Genomic DNA, 21443 nt, shown 5'->3' on the forward strand with positions numbered 1-21443 from the left:
TGAAGAAAGAGGTCTTGATTTGTGTTCATTTATGCCTGCCACAATTATTTAAGAAATTGCTTCAGTGATCATACTTGAAGAGCTCTGGTTCTTCTTTAACTATTTCTGGCAGCGCTAGAAAGATATGCTTTGTGCTTTGTATCATGACAACTTGTCTTCTCCAATAAGCCACATCTTAAACTGTGTCAGCCCTCTCTACATTCAAAGTAGCTGTCTTCTGTTCATTGCTGTTGGAATGAAGCTGTTGACTGTGTGTCTGCAGTGCAGCCAGCAGCAGCAAGTGAGGATTTCCACAGAAAGGGAAGGCTGTAGCAGCGAACTGCAGATGGGCACCAGGCAGTGATTGAATACAAATAGCTGGGAATCTTTGGGCAGAGCCACTTCTGATCTTCATATTGATCTTCACAGAGCTTTCCAAATAAAAAAACATCTGCTTTTGAGAACCCATTCACAAGGCTGGTGTTCTAGTATCAGCCACTGAAACTTTACTGACATGGGAAAAACACAGGCAAATTAAATAAAATGAACAGGAGAAGGAATATCTCTTACCATATTCTGAATCTTTGCAAGATTGTTGTAAAGCAGAGACTGTCCTCTGAGAACAGCAAACAATTGTCCCCAAAGCCACTTCTTCGTGTTGGGTTTTTAGCCTATTTCTAAACTATTTTGTCAAGCATTCATAGGCTGGATTAGCAAATGTGATTTTACTAAAAGAGGCAGATGTCAAGGATGGGTTTCCAAAAAACTGTGATGAAGATGTTTAGGTGAGTAGCAAGAGGAAAAGGCCTTTGTGCTTCTGCTTCCTATGAAATCTAAGGCATCCTGCCATAGTTTAAGGTTCTGGGAGAAGTGAAAAATCTGGAAAGAAACAGAAAAATACTTGCTGCAATGGAGGCAGGAAAGCTCTTCCTTTCTTTACATGACTACTGTTGCAGTCTTGCCTTGCAATGGGTACCTCAAATAACTATTCATTGGTCTTTTGAAGTAGTTGACCAATCTTCTCTTCCATAAGAGTGCTTTCTTTCTGAGATGCTTCATTTTGCTTGTGAAAAGTTTCAGAAATAACTTCAGTTACAGCCATTCCTATCCAAGCCTTAAAGCACATGCATAACCCTTACACAATGGCATCAATATGACAGAGTTTGGTTTGGGTATTTTTTCCCTCTTTAAGGTAAAAGTTGTCAGAAGCAGCATGAAGTAAATGATGGTAAACCATATTCTAGTGCCAAAAAAAGGTTCTAATTAATTGTCTCATCAAAAGTCAGTACCATGATAGAAATTAATCTGCTACTCTGAAGCTGATACAGAGAGCTCGATGACATATCCTCATATCATCTTTCTATCTCAGGAAGTGCTTCCATAATAATTTCTCTTCCAAGTCTTCTGTTTAGTGTACTACTTCTTTTCGTGACACTGAACCCACTAGTGTTGTGTACTGTATGTATTATGCATTGCCTTTTGTGCATGCCATATATTACTTTGAGCTTTCTATCCCTAAGGGTTTCTGCAGCTATTTCTGTGAGTTTGTCCTACAGGGCACTTTCATGAAAGTCATCAGTTAGCCTTCACCATGAAGAAAGGGATAATAGTAACCGAAAGTAGGCCAAGCTCATTAGATTATGATTAAAAGGCAGATTTTTTTTTTTTTTAATGCCTGAATGTGATTCCAGTGGGTGGGCACTGGGAAGAAGTGGTTCTGGTGAAGTCACAGGCACTGTGTCCTTGGTCACTCAGTCTTTTCAGTTATTTTATAGCTCTAATTGAATACTGACTCATGTGACCTTTAATTTTATTCAAGTGACTTTCTTTCATGAGTCTTAAAAAAGAAATGCCATGCATGGTCCTGCCTTTGCTGTTTAGGATGAATCTAGAGAAGATAGTTGGAAGCATAACTAAGAGTGTTTCAAAGCAGGCTTGTAACTTGCCTCTTATAATGCTGTATCTTCAGCTCTTTTGGAAACATGTGTTGCTCCACTAGAAGCAGATGGTTTTCCCCCAGAAGTAGTTTAGAACCTGGTGAAGTCCCAGGCTGGCCCAAGGACCTTGGTGGAAGCTCTGCAGTCCCTCCATGACCCTGGTGAGGCTGCAGGGCCAGTGGGACCCCCTACCCCCACTTGCACCACTTCCTCTGTCAAGGCAATGACCTGCCTATTTTAGTGCCTCAGCTGAGCTGGAATAGCAGAGTTGGCAACTTTGTCTCTGTGGCTGAATTTGAAAACAATTCGTCTGACGCAGTTCAAGTAGTAAATGGTCTGTGCAGGCACTGCGTGGGGCTGGGATTCCTGCAGCCCCAGGTGTCCTGCTCCCACCTGCAGCCCCCACTTTATGGTTGGCTCTGGTTTCTACAGACACAGTGCCATCCTCCACATGTCACCATGTTGGTGACCAGGAGGGTTTTTTCAGGAGGCAGGATTGGGTAAGGTTCCCTATATTTCACTAGCAGACCCAGAGAAGGGTGAGGCCTCACTTTGCTCTCCTTTGTCAATCAGAGGCAAGTAGGAAATTACAGACTGTAGCCTCTTAATTAGCCACCTGCTATTCTTGTCCTCTTGCATCCGCAGTAACTATTTATACACATAAGACCACACACAAGGCTGAGGCTCTCTATCTTTCCTTGAGCAGCAGTAGTCTTCCTATGTAAGGTAGTAACTCACCTCCTTTGAAGCACACACTGGCATTTTTCCCTCTTGTTCCATCCATATTTCACTGGTCACCATGATCATCACAGGCTGTACTGCCAGTGGTTCCTTGGAACCAGAGAATTTCCACAAGTGCTCAGCGTTTAAACACAACTTGCTGCCATGTCTCTCTTTCCCTCCCTTCTCCTCAGATGTAAAGGAGCATCCCACTATGGCCTTACCAAGGAACGGAAGAGGCGTTCCCAGGACTGCTCTCCAGACCGTGGCTCCAGCTTGGCAGTAGCTGCCCTGGGCCCTGAGCTCTCAGCAGCCGCGGCCATCGCCTTAATGACAGATGAGCCAGGGCTGGTGAACCCAGCCTTCAGCCCCACCTCAGAGGACAGCCAGCTGGGCAGCAGCCCCGGAGACCTGCACCGCAGCAACCGCAACCGAAGTAAGAGCCAAAAACGGCAGCTCCAGAGCCTGCTAGCCCCTTGCAACATTCATTTTTCTGTTAAATATGTCACTGGAGGATTAAAAAAATCATAAAAAAAGAAAAAGGGGTGGGGGAAGCGAAAGCTTTCATTTTTCATGGTTTATCAAATTGTGCACTCAGTGACCCAATTGATTTGAGGTGAAGAAAAATGGCTTGGCCAGGGGCGGTATCAAGCTGAAAATGGACTAGCCATACACATGCTAACAGCAAATCTTTAGAAAGATTATTTAGGTGAGTCAGCTCAGTTGGAAGATTAAATGTTATGTGTGATGGGCTGGGGAGATGTAGCTGGGTAATATGTCTCCACTAAATCTTGGTGGCCCAAGTAACGCCCCCAGACATGGGCACCTACCCAAAATCCCATTGGGAACTGTATTTCACATTTGCTAACTATTTTCAGGAAAAAAAAAAACACCTTAAGAATTGCCTTAGGACCTTGGGGAACATCTGCCAACTTCTTGGGAAGGTGCAGTTTGGAGGAACTGGTCCTGCTGAAATAAGAACAGTCAGGGACAGGCTGCATCAGGAGAGTTTGCCTTGATCTTTCACCTTGTGACACTTCACCTGTGTCTGATGAGTGTCATGTTTGAAAAACATGACAAAGCCATGCCTGGCCAAAGCCAGAGTCAGAAGTGTTAATGGTGAGTTCAAAACATGCATTTGAGGATTCTGAAGCTGAAGTGGAAAAAGCCCACCTTGTGTGCCACAAGTTGGATATTGGGAAAATGGATAAAGGGATGAAGGAAGACTAGGAAATGAGAGGCATTATCCTTTGTTGTGCCAGGGTTTGGAGAGGTGAGGAAAGGAAGGGTGCAAGAAGAGAGCACCAGAATCTCAATAAATTCTGTCCGTTTTATTGAGTGTAGAGGCCACAGTCTGGTTTGAGGGAATGTTGTATTATTAGATTACAATATTTGGCTAGCATGCAGAGCTGGAACAGACAGAACAGCAATGTCCATGAAGATATCTTTAGCAGGATGGAAAAGAGTGACATGTTTTGAAAGTATTATGACTTTTCTTTTGTATTGCTGTACCTGAGTCAGAATATGTGAGTTTTTGATCCCTCCCACCTGATATTTGAATTTTTTGTCATGAAACAGTAGGCAATCATTGGTGGTTTTAGAAGCACTGCAAGGTTTTGAGACAGAAGTAGTAATGGGGATTTTGTCAAGAGTTTTTAATGACTTCCAGCTTTTTTTGGTCAAACATGTATAGCTGAGGAAGGGCAGTGCTTCTTCCTTTTATTTGTATTTTTCACAGAATTGCTGCTGATTCTGTCTTGATGGATGATTATTCTTCCCAAAGCTACCACACTCACAGGAAATTTCTCCATGTGATTGGCAAAACAGACAGGAAGGAGGCAATTCGAGGGTGTGGGACTGAGGTAGGGTGATTGTACCCAGATTCAGGTGGGCGCAGCCTTGAAGTATCCGCAGGACTCAGGGGCAAAGGTGAAGTACAGGCAGCCCTGATGTTGATGTTACATCCCATCATATGCCAAGGGCTGCAGAAATGCTGTGGTTCTAGACCAGAACTGCTGAACTGTACTGATTTGGTTTTTTCCCTGCTGTTGCAGCTCGACACTTTGAACGTTCCACTATAAGAAGCAGATCTTTTAAAAAAATAAACAAGGCGTTCAGCGTCCTTCGAAGGACAAAAAGTGGAAGTGCTGTTTCCAACCAGACTGACCGGGAAAGGGAGACTGTTGGAAGCTCTGCTGCTGGAGAGGAAGGTAATGTTCTGTTCATCTTGTGTTATCTCTCAAAAGGGGGTAGGGAGCCCTGTCCACGTGGGAGCTGGATATCCATGAGTGACGTGCCTTTCATGTGGTGGGCTGTGCATGATTAAAACAAACAAGCCAGAAAATGCAATCTTTCCTTGTTTTCTTCTTTCAAAAGATGTTACTGACTGGCAGGCAAGAATATCGCTGGGGTGTGTGGACCTCACGTAGGGCTGTTCTGGGAACAGCCTGCACGCTACAGCCAGCCCAGGATCTAGCCCACGGGATGTGGGATCTGGGCATCTGGGATCTGTTACTGGAGCTGTCATTGATTTGCTCTGTAATTTTGTTCAAGTCTCTCCATCGGCGTGTGCCTGTCCCTCTAAAGCAAATGGATCACAATAATCATACTTTAGAAGAACTTAATGAGTTTTGTCTAATGCTTATGAAGCACTGGAAATTCCCAGTGGGAGGATGGTATGGAAGTGCAAAGTACTGTAATTATTCTGCATTTCTGTGGGCTCCTTTATTACCTCAGCCAGGCAGGTGATGAGGTAAGAATGCTCTGCTCTTAAACAGCAGGGAGAGGCAAGGTTGTCTGATGTATGTCAGGGATGAGGGGTCTGGCAGGTAGTAACACTTAACATTAGGCATTCTCAAAGCAATAAGCAAATGTTACTAATCAATTTGGACCATAATTATGAAACCAACAATGGCATCCATGCATCAAGAGGAAGTGATGATACAGTGGGGATCAGTGTCTTAATCAAGGTCTTCACTCACCTTATTATTCCTTTGCTTGATGCCTCAGCACCTCATGTCTCTTCCCAGATCAAATGTTCAGAATGCAGGCTTTAAGAATACAAAATAATACAAAATACCCAACTTCCTTTTGCTCTGTGTTCAAGCACAGAAGGCTGCCAAATGCCACTTTCAGGCATCATTGTGATGCCATTGTGAATAGTGGTGGATTGGAGAACCATGTTCAATATTCTTCTGCTTTATTTGCTCATTCTTTCAGGAGAGTTTCACTATGTTACTGTGGTACTTAGTCTCCTACTTCACATACTTGCTGATAGAGCCAAAATAAAACCTGGTAGTTCAAAATCGTGAACCTTCTCCAAAAAGGGATGGGAATATACTCCTTGACCTGGAAATATAATAAATAATTTTACTATATTTTAAAATAAATTAAAATACTTATTATTATTAAAAATAATTTTTTCCCCAAGTAAAATTTTAGAAGTTGTTTATATCTCTGCTTGAGCAGGCAGAAAGATTTCTTGTTCCATAGCAACTCTTCAATCTACTGTGAGCAAAAGCTTGCCTTTTTTTAGAATGAGTGAAATTCTCCATGCCTCAAGTTCCTATTTTTCAAAAGATATCCCTTCAGGATAATATTACAGACCATTTTCCACCTAGGCATGTAGCTGACATTAGTAATAGTTCCACTGAAACCTTAGCTTCATGTCCAGGGTGTGCAAATAATCTGGATGTCAACAGCACCTATCCAGTAGCCCAGTGCAGTCCAGATGCTAGCAGAAGTCAGCAGAAAAGTGTGGAGATGTCACTGGCCTTTACATTCCCAGCAAATGAAAAGCATTGTTGTCTCTGTAAGGGATGTATAATGGCAATCACTCCAGGGCCACCCTGACAGTGTCAGGATTGTCAGTCTCTCCTTGGCTCTGCTTGTGGTTTCATTCCTCTGCACCCAGCACGCCTGTAAACTTCCAAATGCATTCTGCTGCACTGGAAAAACCAGGTAGGCATATAATTACTTAATAAGCAGTTACTCTTAAGTATGAGATCACAGAAGCTGGGTACCTAAATTACTTTATTAATTACACTTGCAAAGAATGCCTTTTGATTACACAGTTCTGGAAATTGACCTTTAAAAAATGCAAGCGGGTAACTTGAAGAAATACAAATACAACTTGAACAAAGATTGCAATTCAGTCCTTTGCAACAGGTGCTTTGTGTAATGGCATCTCAAAGGCTTTCTCTGTTTCTTCTTGGAGGAGGAAATGAATGTACTTCTTTCTGTAGCAGTTATCCTGCCAGCTGGGGGCTGGTTTATTTCTCCAGTTCTGTATGTTTTCTTCTTTTATTTATTTTTTTAAACCTCAGCTGCTCTAAGCAGTCTGCAGCTAGGCTTCTGATCAGAGCTGTTGGTCAGTCTTTAGGGATAGCTGCTGTGTGCTCTGCCCTGTGCTCACTGAAAGTCACACACACTGAAGAAAAGGGAGCCCTGCATATCTGCCTCACCATTGCCACGCCACTGTCCTGGGAATGGACGTGCCCCTGTGGGGGGTGAATGAGGTGGTTCCTCACTTCAGAGGTCCCCATACCCAGTGGGAAAGGTGCTGTTGCCTTACCCAAAGTTTCACAGGTTTGTGTCTGGGACCATCTGAGAAAAGAATTGAGCCATGACTCACTGGCCCAGCGCTTCACCAACTCTTTGGTGACCACTTTCCTCACCAGGTTTAGTCAGTGCACGAGCAGAATAAAGCTGAGACTATGCCAGCCTCACAGAGTGATATAAGCCCCTTATCTTGCTGATAAACTCTTCTTGATAAAGGAGAAGTCAGATCATCTGGCAAAGCTCAATGTATAATTCATCTGACTCCAGTTTTCAGAATACCCCCATCCTAATTCACATGTCTCTGTTTAATCTGTTTTGCCTGTATTTTGGTCAAAGGAGCCCTGAGAATGAACACCACAGCAAGAAGCCATGTATCAGCCTTCAGCAACCCTTCATTAAGGGTGTGTAGGTGCATTTCATCTGAAGCTGCTATGTTTGTTGAGCCAGTGCCCAGTTGCAATATGACTGTGAGGGTACAAGACAAAATAATGGTTTCTGATGAAGGAGAAAAAACATTCAAATTCTTCTTACCTTGAAGCTGAATCTAATTCTGGTTTTGGAAAAGACTGACACCCCAGGACATTGCAAAACATGGTGTATAATATCAAATGTTTTTTTATGATAATTACAGCAGAGAGATAGTTGCAGTCTAATGCTATCTTACACCTGGAGCTGGTAGCCATCCTGATCTGCAGAGATTACTTCATGATTTATGTTTATATCCTGTGGTTTGATTTGTTCAAACAATGTTATATGTGCTCATTTTGGATTTAAATGATTCAGGCTTTCTTTGTTTCTCTCTTTTTGTGGCATTTTCAGTAGAGAGTTGTTAAATGTCCAAACCAAAGAAAATATTAGAGGTGAATGAAAAGTACAAACACTAAAGAGAAAATATTTAGGGGGAAGGAGCTGTTAAGATTTTCTTTGTTTAAATACTTTGTTATTTGTAAAATCCCATGCAAAGAAATATTTGTCTGCAGCACCCAAGCTTGTGATATTTATCTGTGGGCAATTTCATTAACAGCATTTACAGCTGCAAATAGCTTTCCAAGTCTGAAGTAGAAGTTTAGAAAGTTTAAAAGAAAGAGTTTCATTCTGAGATGTGAGGGAAGGTGACAGAGACATCCTTAAGGCACTGATGCATTTAAGATGTAATATCTTCTGACTAGATCTACTAGTGTAAATGACCTTGACAATCTACTTAAATGATAAAATATCTGCAAAAAAGCGTGCTCCAACTTTGCTATGTTTATTTGTATCACTGTGTTCTTAGTTTGGCTTCACACCCTAAATTCAGTTCCAAGAAGGACTACAGATATGTCTAGTCTTTACTCAAACTGATCTACAAATCCAAGCTGTGAACCAGCTAATGTTTTAGGAGCAAAGAATTTGCAGGTACAATTTAAAAAACTTCCTTACAGTTTTAGAGTAAAAGAGCTGTGATTTTGACTTCCAAAAACCTTCATTGATTTCATTTTGCAGTCAAGCCACTGTAAAAGAAATTTAATTTAGGATTGCATGAGGCTGGCAAATGTTTTTCAAAGTCAAACTCAGTCTCATACTGGATGCTGTTCTACCATCTGGCATTGCTTTGCAACAGTCAAGACCAAGGCAGCCCCAGCAGGCACTGGCAGAACCAGAGAACAGGCTTCCCTCTTGTACTGTTCAGTGTGAACCCTGTTGAATTTTTGAAATATATATAGACACATTTATATATAAGATAGAAAAATAGATAGATAGATAGATAGATAGATAGATAGATAGATAGATAGATAGATAGATAGATAGATAGATAGATAATATAAATACTTCAGTGTTTGGAAAAGTACATGAAGAAAAAGAAGGTAAGTGAAACACAGATGGTATCAACCATTTCATGGCATTAAGGCTCTCTGTATGCAGAAAAAAAAGTGATTTATCCAGCCCCAGGACAAGACAGTGCAGCCCAGCTTCTGTCTCAGGAAGGCTGCACCCCACAGAAATCCTACACTGTTCCTACTTTTCTCAGGTTTGATTCAGTTGCCATTCTGATTTCCCAAAGCAGTTGTGTCAGAGCTGGTTCAAAGTACTCTGCTCTGGAGCGATGAGCCAGGCGATTTCCCGAAGAAAGAGATTGTCTCTGTAGCACTTCCTCTACTGCAGACTGATGGATTTGCCTGCTGTCTATGAGAATCACAACTCTTTAGATACACACTCAGCTCAGCAAGTTTCATTTTAGTTCTTTTGGGGCTCCTTTGGTAAGAGGAATGCACAGAAGCAAGAAGAGAGATTAGAACTGGCATCACCTTCTACCTGCCCCTTCATTGGAGAAGCATCACTGAGAACTAATGGAAGGCATTAAATCAAAATGATGGCAAACCTTTGGGAGAATGGCATGATAAATGAAAATCTATTGAGAAGGAAAATTTGCAGAATAAAGTTCCCCACCAGCACAAGGGCATGTGATACTTACAGACACATTAATTTTCCAAGACTAGGTTATACAAGCTTAATTTAAATTCTGGTGTCCAGATGCTGGGAAGGATGAATGTGTGCTGCTGCAGATGGTCCTGTTTGTGGGGGTGAGCTGGCACATTAGTCAGGCTGCCTGATCTAAATGAGGACTTCCAACCACAGATACAAGTTTTGTTTACAGTGACCTTTGATTAATCTGGACTCAAGAGTCACAGCAAACATTGCACATTGTCACAGTGAGTCCTGGGAATGAAGGCAGAAGCTACCCTCATGGCAGCACTGTTGGAAGGAGCATGATGTGCACAGAAGTCAGCAGAAACCTGAGCACTGAAGGAACATTACCATTAAATATTATAAACTGTGGGGAAAATAGTAAGCATACTTAAAATTTTGTAATTCTCTCATGGCCACTATACTAACAAATGCTGAGTGTCCCACATTGTTCCAGATAAATGGAGTTCACTGTGCAAAACTGGTCTCTTCTGTGTTGCTTACCACAAAGTAATGTGTGAAAATATTGATAATGTTGCACACTAATATTAAGACAATACTGCTTGAGAAAAAAGCCCACACAATCTTTCTGAATGCAGGTGACATTTTATTATGTTAACAGATTCAGAATGCTCCATACAACCCCCTGTGACACAAACACAACATTCTGTGGGAAAACCTGGAAGAATCATCAAAAACAAGACAGAAAGTTTCCTTCTTTCTAGATTCAGCAGCTCTTCGATTTTTAAGGACTGGAAATGTAAAATGGTAAAGAAAGGTATGCAATACTCCTGGGTTTTCCTGCTCTGGAAAACCTGACCAAAGAAAAAAAATGGAGAATTTTAAATAAGAGTGTAAGGGCGGGAAAATGGAGTCTGTGAAAATTGATAGTCCAGCCTCACAACAGAATGTATATATGTCTGGAAGGTACAAGCCCTCAACTCAGTTGGAGTTCCTTCAACTGGGCTCCTGAGGCCCCAGTCATTGTGTGCAACCATGTGCTGAACCAGGGCCCACCTTTTCTGGGTATGGTCTATACAGTAAAAATTCACTTTGAAGACATTCCTTTCTAGACACGGCATCATCATGAAATATGCATGGTAAGTTTTCATCAAACTGCACACCATGTATGCAGGCTTTTTGGTGAAGAAGCAATCATGAATTTTCTTATTTTAAAAAAGTGTATTTGTGTACTTTATATATTTAGATTGCCACACTTACTGTTAGCTTATCAAAATAGGCATTGGCCTTTTACTTACAACACTCTAGGTTGTTGGGAATCCAGGTCCCCATGTAGATGTCTGGGATGAAAAGAAGAGGCAAGTCTTCAAGTAAGAGAGCAGAAATTAATGGATCATAGAGGAATTATTTTGGTCGCTTAGCTCTGAGGATAAAATATTTCTGTTTATTATATATATTTGATAAAGAACACAAATCAAATGATGACAGGAAGTGAGGCAGTACAGCCTGCTAACTATGAGAAGGTGGCATTAGAGACTTGCAGACTGGCAAAAGAAAAACGTCTTGGAAAGATTTGGGTTGTTGTAGACTGCACATTTCAGAAGGAAATTAGACATTAGAAATTCCTCTAAAAAATCTGCATAAAGCTTTATTGAAAGTCAGCCAAATACCAGTGCAAGACTTAACAAACCAGATAAGGCATTGTTCAAAATGCAAAGAAACCTATTTATGTTTATACATATATGGGTAAGTCTTGTACAAGTATAGAGACTTGTTCACTGCCATATTGCTCTGGTTTTGCTCTGGGATAATTACAGGTTGAAATAACATGAGAGTGTTAATAGCTTGTTCAGTTCACAAGTCTCCATGGACAAGAAATCCGACTGATAATTTCTTTAGAAGGGTTTTAGAGTGAGCTATGGAAAAATGAACATCAGTGTCAAAAAGTGTAGTTTGTTAGGATGTGAACTGAGTCATCATAATAGGTCTAGTATAGAACTGTGTTGGTATCTTCAATATGTTCATGTATATTACTTTATTTGTATGCAGGGAAGATCTAGGTGTCTGGATTTTCATCTGTATTTTCACACATAACTACCCTTATAGCCATACTGAGAGTGTGGAATGTGCAGGCTTATTCTGATGCAGGGATCAGGCCATTGGTGATTTTTGAGGAGTATTTGTATTGTCTGACTTTAAGCACCCCACTGAGATGCCAGAGTTAATTGCCTCTTTTCTTACACAGCAGCAGAGATTTGGCACCTCCAGGGGTGATTTAGCACAGCAATCACTCTCTTTGGGTGCCTGTGCACTACAAAGGAAGTCAGAGCAAGTAGATCACCAAACTGTGCATTTGAGGCCTGGATTTAGATCATGTGAATCCACCCTTCAGGCTAGAGAGAACTGAGCAAATTACAAGCTGAGCAAATAGCATTTAGAAAATAGAAGAGCAAGGAGGAGATGAAGCACCTTCCATTCCTGAAACATTAAAGTTGACCCGCAAAACTGAAGTAAACCTGTATTGGCACAGAAACTGCTATTACAAGAATAAATGGTTGAGTGCTAGGTTGGTGAAGGCTGTGTAGTTATCTAGGCAGTCTTTTATTGCCTGTCAAGTCTGTGTAAAACCACAAAGTCGAAGTCTGTGCTGCTGGTAGGTGCTTTTTACAGACGTGGAGGAGGACAGCTTCCCACCCTGAAGAGCATATGATCAAAGAAGTGGTAAGGGATGCAATATGGTGTTTCTCAATATTTTTTTCCTGTTCTTTTTTTCCCCTTGCTCTCTCTCAAAAGGTTTTGGTGCCTTGCTGGTTTGTTGGCTGCTAATTCTGTAGTAGCAAATATTAATTCTGTCTCAGATTCTGGTCTATACAGTTTCATTTTTCACTTAACTACTATTCATTAACACTCACTGTACTTTCATTTCTAAAATAGGTTATTGAAAAAAATATTAGCAGTTAATTTTTTGACTTACAGGTTTGTCATATAACCACTGGATTGGATTCACATGCAAAAAGTTTAAATGCTTTCTCTCAGCTCTGGGGAATTCAAAATAATTGAAGGCTGCTATGCCTGGGCTGGAAAATGCACTGCTGCTTTTACTTCAACTTTACTCGCTGCTGAATATGGATTAAAATTTTGAATTGACCTAGAAGAAAAGAAAGTATTAGTGACATGCTGTGAAATCAGACACGCCAGTTGAAAAGTAGGGTTTGGAAGACGATACTCTAATCCAGTGCATTTTAAATACAAAAAGGACCCCTGCCCACCACTAGTCCCTCCTCCCCACAGCCAGATTGCCAGAGCCAGCAGAGATCTTTCCCTCTAGGTACTTTGAACATACTGTGGTTTTAATAGACACATCACTAAGAGTCACTCATTCCTACTTCCTAGAGTTAAGCAGTGATGAAAGCAGAGTGGTCTGGAAGGGAAACTACTGTGTGCTTTGGTTTGTCCAAACCTTTGGTCTGTTGCCTTTCTGGCAGCTAAAGATAAATAAAAGGCTTCCTTGGATGTCACAAGACAAGAGCTCTGTCCTCCAATGTGACACCAAAAATGGAGAAAACAGGGCAGCCTGGGATGCTACCAGTGAGATAGGGTTTACAACCCAGCACAGCAGGGATGGATGTTTGTTGAGGTGCCCATGCTCACCTGTTCTAAGGCCAGCAAGAAACTGTGGCTTGGTTCTGAGGTGTCTCTGGTGACCAAAAATGTATTTGATTCCCTTAAAATATAGATGTGTATAACTGTAAGTACATTTAATCTGTCTGGATTACATCAAAGGTTTAAGGCTGTATTTTGTGGGGGAAAAAGGAAGTTTGAAAATATTAACTGTAGAAAGATCCCTTCAAGTCCATTCAGCAAGCTTACCTATCCTTTTCTTCCCACTTGGTATGAATCAGATTCATGCATAAAACCTAGCTTGACTAACTGGCAGGTACTTGAGGTGCAGGTTGTGCACTGCATGTTTCAACAAAGCAAAGCTGTGTTGTCAAATAAATACCTCACAATATGCATTTCCAGGTTTCCCCAGGCTGTACCACCTGATTCCAGATGGGGAGATTACCTGCATTAAGATCAGCCGTACGGATCCCCATGAAAGCCTGGCCATCAGGATCGTGGGAGGCAGTGAGACCCCTTTGGTTCACATTATTATACAGCATATTTATCAAGATGGGGTGATTGCCAGAGACGGAAGATTGCTGCCTGGAGACATGATACTAAAGGTATGGTACTGTGGAGGTAGGAGATAAAAACATCCTGACAAAGGATGAGATGTCAAAGTCGATCGTGATGAGATTTGCAATGTTGCATGCAGAAAGCCGTTCTAAAGTTCAGAGCACCACCTGTAAGGCACTATGATTTCCTAGATTTTGCTGACCCCAGTGGTAGCTGAGGACACTTGAGGCATGCCAAGATTGTACCATGCTTTCTGCTTTATGTCAGACAGGCTTGGCCAAAGGGATTTCCCAGGATCACAATGTGGGCACACTTCACTCTAGCAGTGAATAAAAATGCTTCTGGATGGTGGTTCCCAGCAGCAGCTGCATAGTTGCACCACCCAGCTATGTGTTTCAGGGAGCCTTTTTGTCCTGGTGCCAGCACAGAGCAGCAGAGTTAATGGCACCACTAAGACAAAGCTGTTCCTGCAGGGCACATCCAAACCGCACAATGGAGCAGTGACTGTAGCATGGATGGGCCCAGCCTAGCTCTTCCCAGCCATGGCTGACTGCCCAGGATTTGCCAAGGATTCCTGTGAATTTCAGCCCCATCCTGGTGCAGCTCATGCTGTTCGTGGTACCCGAGGTAGCAACTTAAAGGTAGTTGAGTTGTGTCTCTCTGGGTGCAGTCCTCCCCACCAGACTGCAGCAGAACAGCTCCGTTGTTCCCACATAGGAAATCTGCAAAAGGAAAAGCCAGCCAAATGCTTTTGTCCATGCTGGGGAATATTTCTCTTACATTTTGGAGATGTTTCTTAATATTTAAATGGTTCAACCTGTGCAATGTAAAGCTACATGGAAATGTCTTGTCTGATTCAGGTTTTCTAGCCAGTGATGAAATACAATCTCGCAACTGGTTTTCATTTAGCAATATAAAGTGCAATGCCTAGTCACTCTTACACATATGAACATGATGGGATTGACTGGAAACTCTTTTTTCCTCTTTCTTTTCCTCAGCCAAATTTAAATAGTGGTAGTTGTACAGTTTTATTCTCATCTGAATTAAATCTTACCTGGAATACACTGAGGAAAAAAAGGAAAGTCTGATTCTCTAGTGTGGTAAATCAGCATAATTGTTAGTAAATATCCAAGGCATTTAAACTTCTACTTGAGGCTCTTTCCTTCTTCGTAGTTTGAGATTCATTAGTGAAGAAAAAAATTTTTACTGTACCTAGAACAACTGGAAGATAAAGAAGAAAAGAAACAGCAGGAAAACAGTGGGAGTGGGAAGGAAAGGCTGGCAAGGCTATTTGAAATCAGAAGCCTGTGGAATAAAACTAAGGTATATGAAAGGATATTGAGGCTTGGGAAAGAGCAATAAGAAAGATGAAAACTAACAAGTATGTCTGGAGAGTATGTCAAGTCAAAACTAACAAGTATGTCTCTATCAGGGGGAGAGGGGAAGAAAAAGGACAGAAAGTGTCTGTGCAGTGCATCCTTTCCTTGCAGGGAAGATTGTCCTGCACTGCAAACTTGGCCTCGTGTGTGACACAGTTTGAAATAGCACATGTCACTTTGTATGAAGACATCTGTGTGTCTAGATCTGCCCTCCTCAGCACCAACTCAGAACAGACCATCTTTCCACTGCCGATTCACACTTCTCTATTCCAGGTAAATGGCATGGACATCAAAAATGTGCCTCACAACTATGCCCTGTCAATCCTGAAGCAGCCCTGCCACGTGCTGCGACTGACGGTGCTCCGAGAGCAGAGGTACCGATGCCGAAACAGCGGGCTTTCCCTGGATGCTCTCTGCAATAGGGATGACAGCTTCCACGTAGTGCTAAACAAGAGCAGTCCGGATGAGCAGCTGGGCATAAAGCTGGTCCGCAAGGCCGACGAGCCGGGGGTGTTCATCTTCAACTTGCTGGAAGGCGGCATGGCTGCCCGCGATGGGCAGCTGCAGGAGAACGACCGCGTGCTGGCCATCAACGGGCACGACCACCGCTACGGCAGCCCCGAGAGCGCTGCCCAGCTGATACAGGTTTGTCTTCCCCACTCCAACCACCGTGCAAAAACCAAGCAGTGGTTTTCTCACCACCCATTGCAAAGCAGGGGCCAAACACTGAGTCTGTGTATTTGGAAGAGGGAAGGAGTCAAGACTGGAGGGGAATTTACTCCTGTGAAAGCTCCTTGGTTTTACTGTGGGGATGAGTGTGAACATGAGCATGGACTCCCACAGAGGCACCTGCTACCATCAGGTTTTGGAAAATATAGTTCAGTGCAAACATCTGTATACTCCGATCATCACCAGAGTGCTGCCAGCTGACAGAAGGCATGCCAGCCTGCACCCTGGCAGCACTGGTTCCAGCAGAATCCTGACTCCTCTGGCTCAGGAGTCACAGTGCACTCTGGTTCAGCCCTGCAGCAAACCACAGTAGCCTAAGGCAGTGGACTACCACTATAAGGTAGTCCACACCTTGTAGATATTTCTTACCTAAATCCAGTATATGGAAATCCAGATGTTTTGGAAAAATGGATCTGTAGTTATTAATCTCTGTTTAGACTCACATAGAATACTAAATGGGTGCTAACACAGAACTGTCAGATGAAAAAAACTCATGTCTTTCTCAGATGCAAAATTGGTCAGCTTCTGCCTAATTGTCCCTCCAGAACCAATTTGGGTTTTTTGTTTACAGACTATGTTTTTAGAAAACTTCAACATAAAAAGCAAAGCCAAGAATCTCTTGTTGCTTTTATCTCATATTTATTGCTGTTATGATACTTGTGCAATTTTGAATTTCATTTGGAGGTATGTAGACTGTTCACATATTGAAGAAATTCATGGGCTTCAGTAACAAGATGTCAAATCAGGCCAGCTTCTTCTTCTTTGTGACGGGTATAATCAGGGTAATATCAGTCAGACTGAAACAAACAGCCAAATCCATGCATTTGTGGAAAAGATTTCTGTGTTAGCATAGATTCACAGTTGGTTGTAGCCAACTTTTATTGTGAAGTTTATAGCATAGGTGAAGAAAATATCATCCCCTTACATAATGCCAGTTGTTGAAATTCTGGTCCAGCGTCTTTCTGGATTACCTTATGTACCTCAGTAACTGGGAACAGAAGGCAGAAGGGGGAAGGTTTGAATTCTCTGAGGGCAACAGGTCTGGAATGAAAAATTCTCTAAAAAACTATTATTCTTGGAACAGTTCTTTATGGCTACAAAACAAGGAATCAGTGCTTCATAAGCAAAAAACACAAGAGATGAAACGGAAAAAGTTATTAACAAGAGTATTCACATACAAGTGTTTAAAAGTGCAACCAAAGCCTTTATTGGTCTCCAAAGAGTGGATGTAAATTTTAATAATGCTTGAAATGCACACCAATCCTTGAGAATTTAAACAAGCCCATGGAAGGGGAAACTCAGGTTTCCAAACAGCCAGGGTTATATTGCATTGATGTGAGCTCTATGAATCACATTTATCTAATGCAAAATTCCTGGAACCTGTGTCTTTTTTGTTACATTTTTCATCAATTATTCTTTGCCTTTCCTGTTTCCATGTTATGCCAGAGAAAAAGCTTTATACTGAAGCCACAGGTGTTTTGCATTTGCTTCTTACACGAAGGGCTATTTCACTGTGTCCTCTGATTTCACAACAGCATCCTTTCTGCCTGTTGAGAGCTCAGCATGCCACTTGCAGTGCATTGAGGTCTTCTAATTTGTGGTGGTGAAAGCTGCAAATGCACCATCAATTTCTTTAAAAACACAACATTCACTAAAAGGTGCAGTGGCTCATTAAACCAAGCACAGCAGGAAGACTGTCAGATTTCTGTGCAATCTGATTATTTTTGACTTTTAAATAATGAATAATTGAGACAGTTGAGGCCTATAGAAACTATACAATAGCATATGTGAAGCAGTTGCTAATCAGTAGATTAAGTGTCTGGCTGTTTATAAGCTCTAAGCTCTGTCACAAGAACTGAAATGAAGAAAATGTGTAAGTGTTAATTAGAATTGTGCAGACATCATAACACTTGGGAATTTGCTGCCTCCCGTTTGTCACATCATCTTAAGCCATGGCCTTGTGTCAGAAGTGGCACTTTGAATCCAAATGACGAGACATTCCACATCTGTTTTCCATGAGAGTGACAAGAAAAGGTGCAAGATAACAGATATGGGGTGCCCATGTGAGCACATCAAGCCAAGCTACATGGGCTGAGTCAGACTTTACTGAGCCCAGATGTTCACCCTCCTCCCCACCTCCTTTCCCCCATAGTTCAGAACAGCTGCTAGGAACAGATGAGCAGCTCTTCTTCCCAACAACTGCCTCTGACAAGCAGGCTGTGATGTGGAGCATATCCGTGTTCCATCATCCCGGTGAGACTTGGGGCAGCTTCTGCCAAGAGCAGCCCTGCTGTCTCTCTCTAAGATGCAATTACCCACTAGATGCTCAGAAGCTGCCATTGTGTCTCTGCCTTCCTGCTTGGAAGGCTGCATTTCCTGCTTGATATGCCTTGGCTGTGACAGATTTTAATTCTAGTGGAGTGTTTCAGCTCTTACTTGCACGTGGCATCAAAGCTCACCTCCTTTCTTTAATTTTCACTTCAGCATAAAATACAGAGAAAGAATTGCGGGAAAAGCCACTGGTAAGAGGGAGGGAGAGATCAGAATGAATCAGCAATAAATAATCTGATCAGTAGAAACATTAATGGCTTTTCATATGTATGTAAATACAAAAGCTGTTCTTGTTGTTTGGATAACTTTCTAAACCATTCTGACTTCTGAGAAACTACTCAGTTTGACTGGCCCGTAGACAAATGTGCCATTGCAACAGAGACTCTTGTTGAACTTTTGCTAGTTGTTCTATGAGAATTAATCATGTTTTACAACCTTTCTCTAAATAACCAGCTTTGAGGCTTACCATGTGTCAGCAGATAAATTTCACAAAGAAGTTGTGTTAAGTTGAAACTGTTCATTTTAGAGAAAACTGTATTTTCACAGGGCCACGTGCCCTTGGGAGCTTTAATCTCCTGTTGTTCAGTTCCACCTCAGTCATATTACAAACTAGGGACCAGGGTGGTTTCCTTTCTCCCAACATACAGAATTTTGCTTTTGAGTACCAGAGTCCATGAGTTATTATTCCATAAAACCAGATCTGTTAAAAGTGCCTAGAAAGTTATTTTGAAATATGTTTGCATGTACTAAATTAGATATTATTAAGCTGTGAAGATCTGAGTTTCTAGTAAAAAAAATTAGCATATCCCCAAGATATTGGGAGAGTAACAAAGACATGCACATTTTTTACTTCACTGAAAATAGCATTGCTTGAACATGTATATTTCAAGCTCGAAGGTAGAGGTTTAGGAGAGGTAGGTTTCTTTTTCTTAACTAAAATGACATTTTTCCAAAGCCTTTTTTAACTCTCAGCTACAGCTATTGAATTCAACTCCAGAAAGGACAAACCAAGCTATAAAAACAAAATTCCCAGAAGCTTCCTCTGGCTTCTGCTAATTGTCTGTGGGAGATTTGATTTCAACAGTGCAACTGGATCTGGGTTTGGTTTTCAGCTGCTTTTTCAATGCCAGCTTTCCCTGGAGCTTCTCCCCAGTGAGCAGTGCTAGCAAGAGAGCCAGGAGGTCTGCAGCCCCTGGGGCTGCAGCTGCAATGCTTGGTGGTACCACAGCCTCAGGGGCATCAGCTCCAGATGGGTTTGTGGGGGCTTCACGTTGGATACTGAGCAGTTCCTCCAGTATAACCTGAGAGCAAGCAGGCAGGGGTGCCTCTGCAGACTGGTCATTAAGAGCCCCTCCTTCCTGGCAAAACAGCAAGGTCTTTAGCCTAGAGAGAAGGAGATTAGAGGATTAATTTTTACATCTTCTGAGTATGCTTCTATAGCACTGAGGTTATTGCTACACTGTTCTTCATTTTACTTTAGTATATTTGTTTGTGGCAGGCATCTATGATTTATCAGGGTAAACCCCACTCCCTCTCAGCTTTATCTTTGCATCACTGTTGTCTTGAACAGATTCATATGAGCCTCACTGAGGGGCAAACGAAGCCATTTGCTTCTAGGGAAAAATTGCTGATTCAATAAGATAGAAAAAACTCCACCTGTACACAGAATTAACTCTAATATCAGGCAAACACACACAGAGCACCTTCAACAAACAAACATTACCTCAGTGGAAGCATTGCAGCATCTCTCAGCCACACAACTATTCTGACTGCATTATGAAAAAAGGCCTAGAAGTTGTTTGAGCTTAGATTATTTGCCTTGAAGCTGCTTTTCTTAGAGTGAGAGTTTGTGAGCTGCTTTCCCATCCTAAACTTCACTACCCTGTGTCCTTGCTTATCCCCACCTTCTTTCTCTGTGCTCTGCTGCAGTAGAATTTTATTTCACTAAAGAAAATACCTTTTCTCCCTTTCTTTAAGCTTCCTTACATTTGTCATGCTCCTTGCATGCAGGTGGACTTAATTACATTGTTTATTCCCCACTTACACTGGGCACATCCCTGGTTTCAGGGGTAATTGTAGCTTTTTCAGCTTTCCCATCCATTGGGCAGCAACAGCTCTGGTAGTCTGCCTGTCTCTTTACCATGGCAGGCAAATTGCTCCTTTGCAGTGGTATACACAGGTGTAGATGAGAGCTGATCAGAACTCACTGTGGTGGACCACTGCTTGCAGCCAAATTTGGGGCAGGTAGAATGGATTTTTTAGAGTTACCACCAAATTTTCAAGAGAAATATTAAGTAGCTGGCAGTAAACTTTTATGAACTTCATTGACCTGAACTGATGCTACTGCTTTATGTCACAGCAACCTCATTAATGGGAAATCCAACCAGTGTTTAAGTGGTTCCTGCGTTCCACAGTCACTCTGGGGCTGAGCTGCGGGGGTTTGCTGCCCTGGGGCCGTGGGATTCACACTGTGCTCCCCCCGCAGGCCAGCGAGAAGCAGGTTCACTTCGTGGTGTCGCGGCAGAGCAGGCAGCAGACCCCCGACCTCCTGCAGGAGACGGGCTGGACTTCCAGAGCCGGCAGCGCCCAGCCTTGTCCCGCCGAGAGAAACAACGCCGGCAAGGTGAGGGCACTTGTGCCGTGTCTCTGCCACCCGTGGGACAGGGGAGTGGGAGGGCAGCGAGTGTTTCATGTCTAAGGGTGTTTTTTCTGTCACCAGAAAAAGCGTGTCTTACTTGGCAATGGAAACATAAAGGCTGTGCTGCTCATTATTGACCCACTCTGGTTCTGCCTGGTGTGGGGAGAGAAAGAGAAGGCAGTGGGCAGTGGTGGGGCAGGTGCTGGTGTGCACACAGTGTCCTGGCCATGGCCACAGATCTGACCAGTGGGAATCTGCAGAGGACAATGCGCTCCAACAAAAAGACAATTTTTTCCGAAGTTTTTCCATCTGTAGCATAGTCTTCAGACAAAAAGCTTTTACATGCTGGCCTGAAAGATTCCCATGACCTACTTGAAAATTATGGTCATCATTAGGCTGTTGCTCTTTTAATAAAATGCCTTGGCTGCTGAGAGTACGAGGACTTTCTGTGGAGCTTGAGACCCAAAGCGTGTTTGTTCTGCTCTGGCAGCACCTGGAACTTGCATGGTGTGGGGTCTGCAAGGGCTGCTGGTGTGCAGCACACAGCCCAGGGACACAGCACAGAGCAGCCTTCTCGCCCAGAAA

General features: G+C 42.4%; 1 protein-coding gene across 6 annotated transcripts in view; it reads left to right on the forward strand.

The window, feature by feature from the left end:
* Nucleotides 1-21443, forward strand: part of LNX1 (ligand of numb-protein X 1) — a 148846-nt gene that overhangs the window by 111431 nt on the left and 15972 nt on the right. For 4 of the 6 annotated variants that reach the window (XM_018926186.3, XM_030238723.2, XM_018926190.3 and 1 more), the window contains 6 exons: nucleotides 2831-3072; nucleotides 4691-4846; nucleotides 10264-10419; nucleotides 13626-13828; nucleotides 15434-15805; nucleotides 20706-20843. In XM_018926186.3, the coding sequence (XP_018781731.1) occupies nucleotides 2831-3072; nucleotides 4691-4846; nucleotides 10264-10419; nucleotides 13626-13828; nucleotides 15434-15805; nucleotides 20706-20843 (1267 nt within the window). The remainder of the gene's footprint in view (nucleotides 1-2830; nucleotides 3073-4690; nucleotides 4847-10263; nucleotides 10420-13625; nucleotides 13829-15433; nucleotides 15806-20705; nucleotides 20844-21443) is intronic. The other 2 variants (XM_018926201.3, XM_009100477.4) reach the window with 1 other exon arrangement.

This window comes from Serinus canaria, chromosome 4 (assembly GCF_022539315.1).
Source record: "Serinus canaria isolate serCan28SL12 chromosome 4, serCan2020, whole genome shotgun sequence".
Classification (NCBI taxonomy): Eukaryota; Metazoa; Chordata; class Aves; order Passeriformes; family Fringillidae; genus Serinus; species Serinus canaria.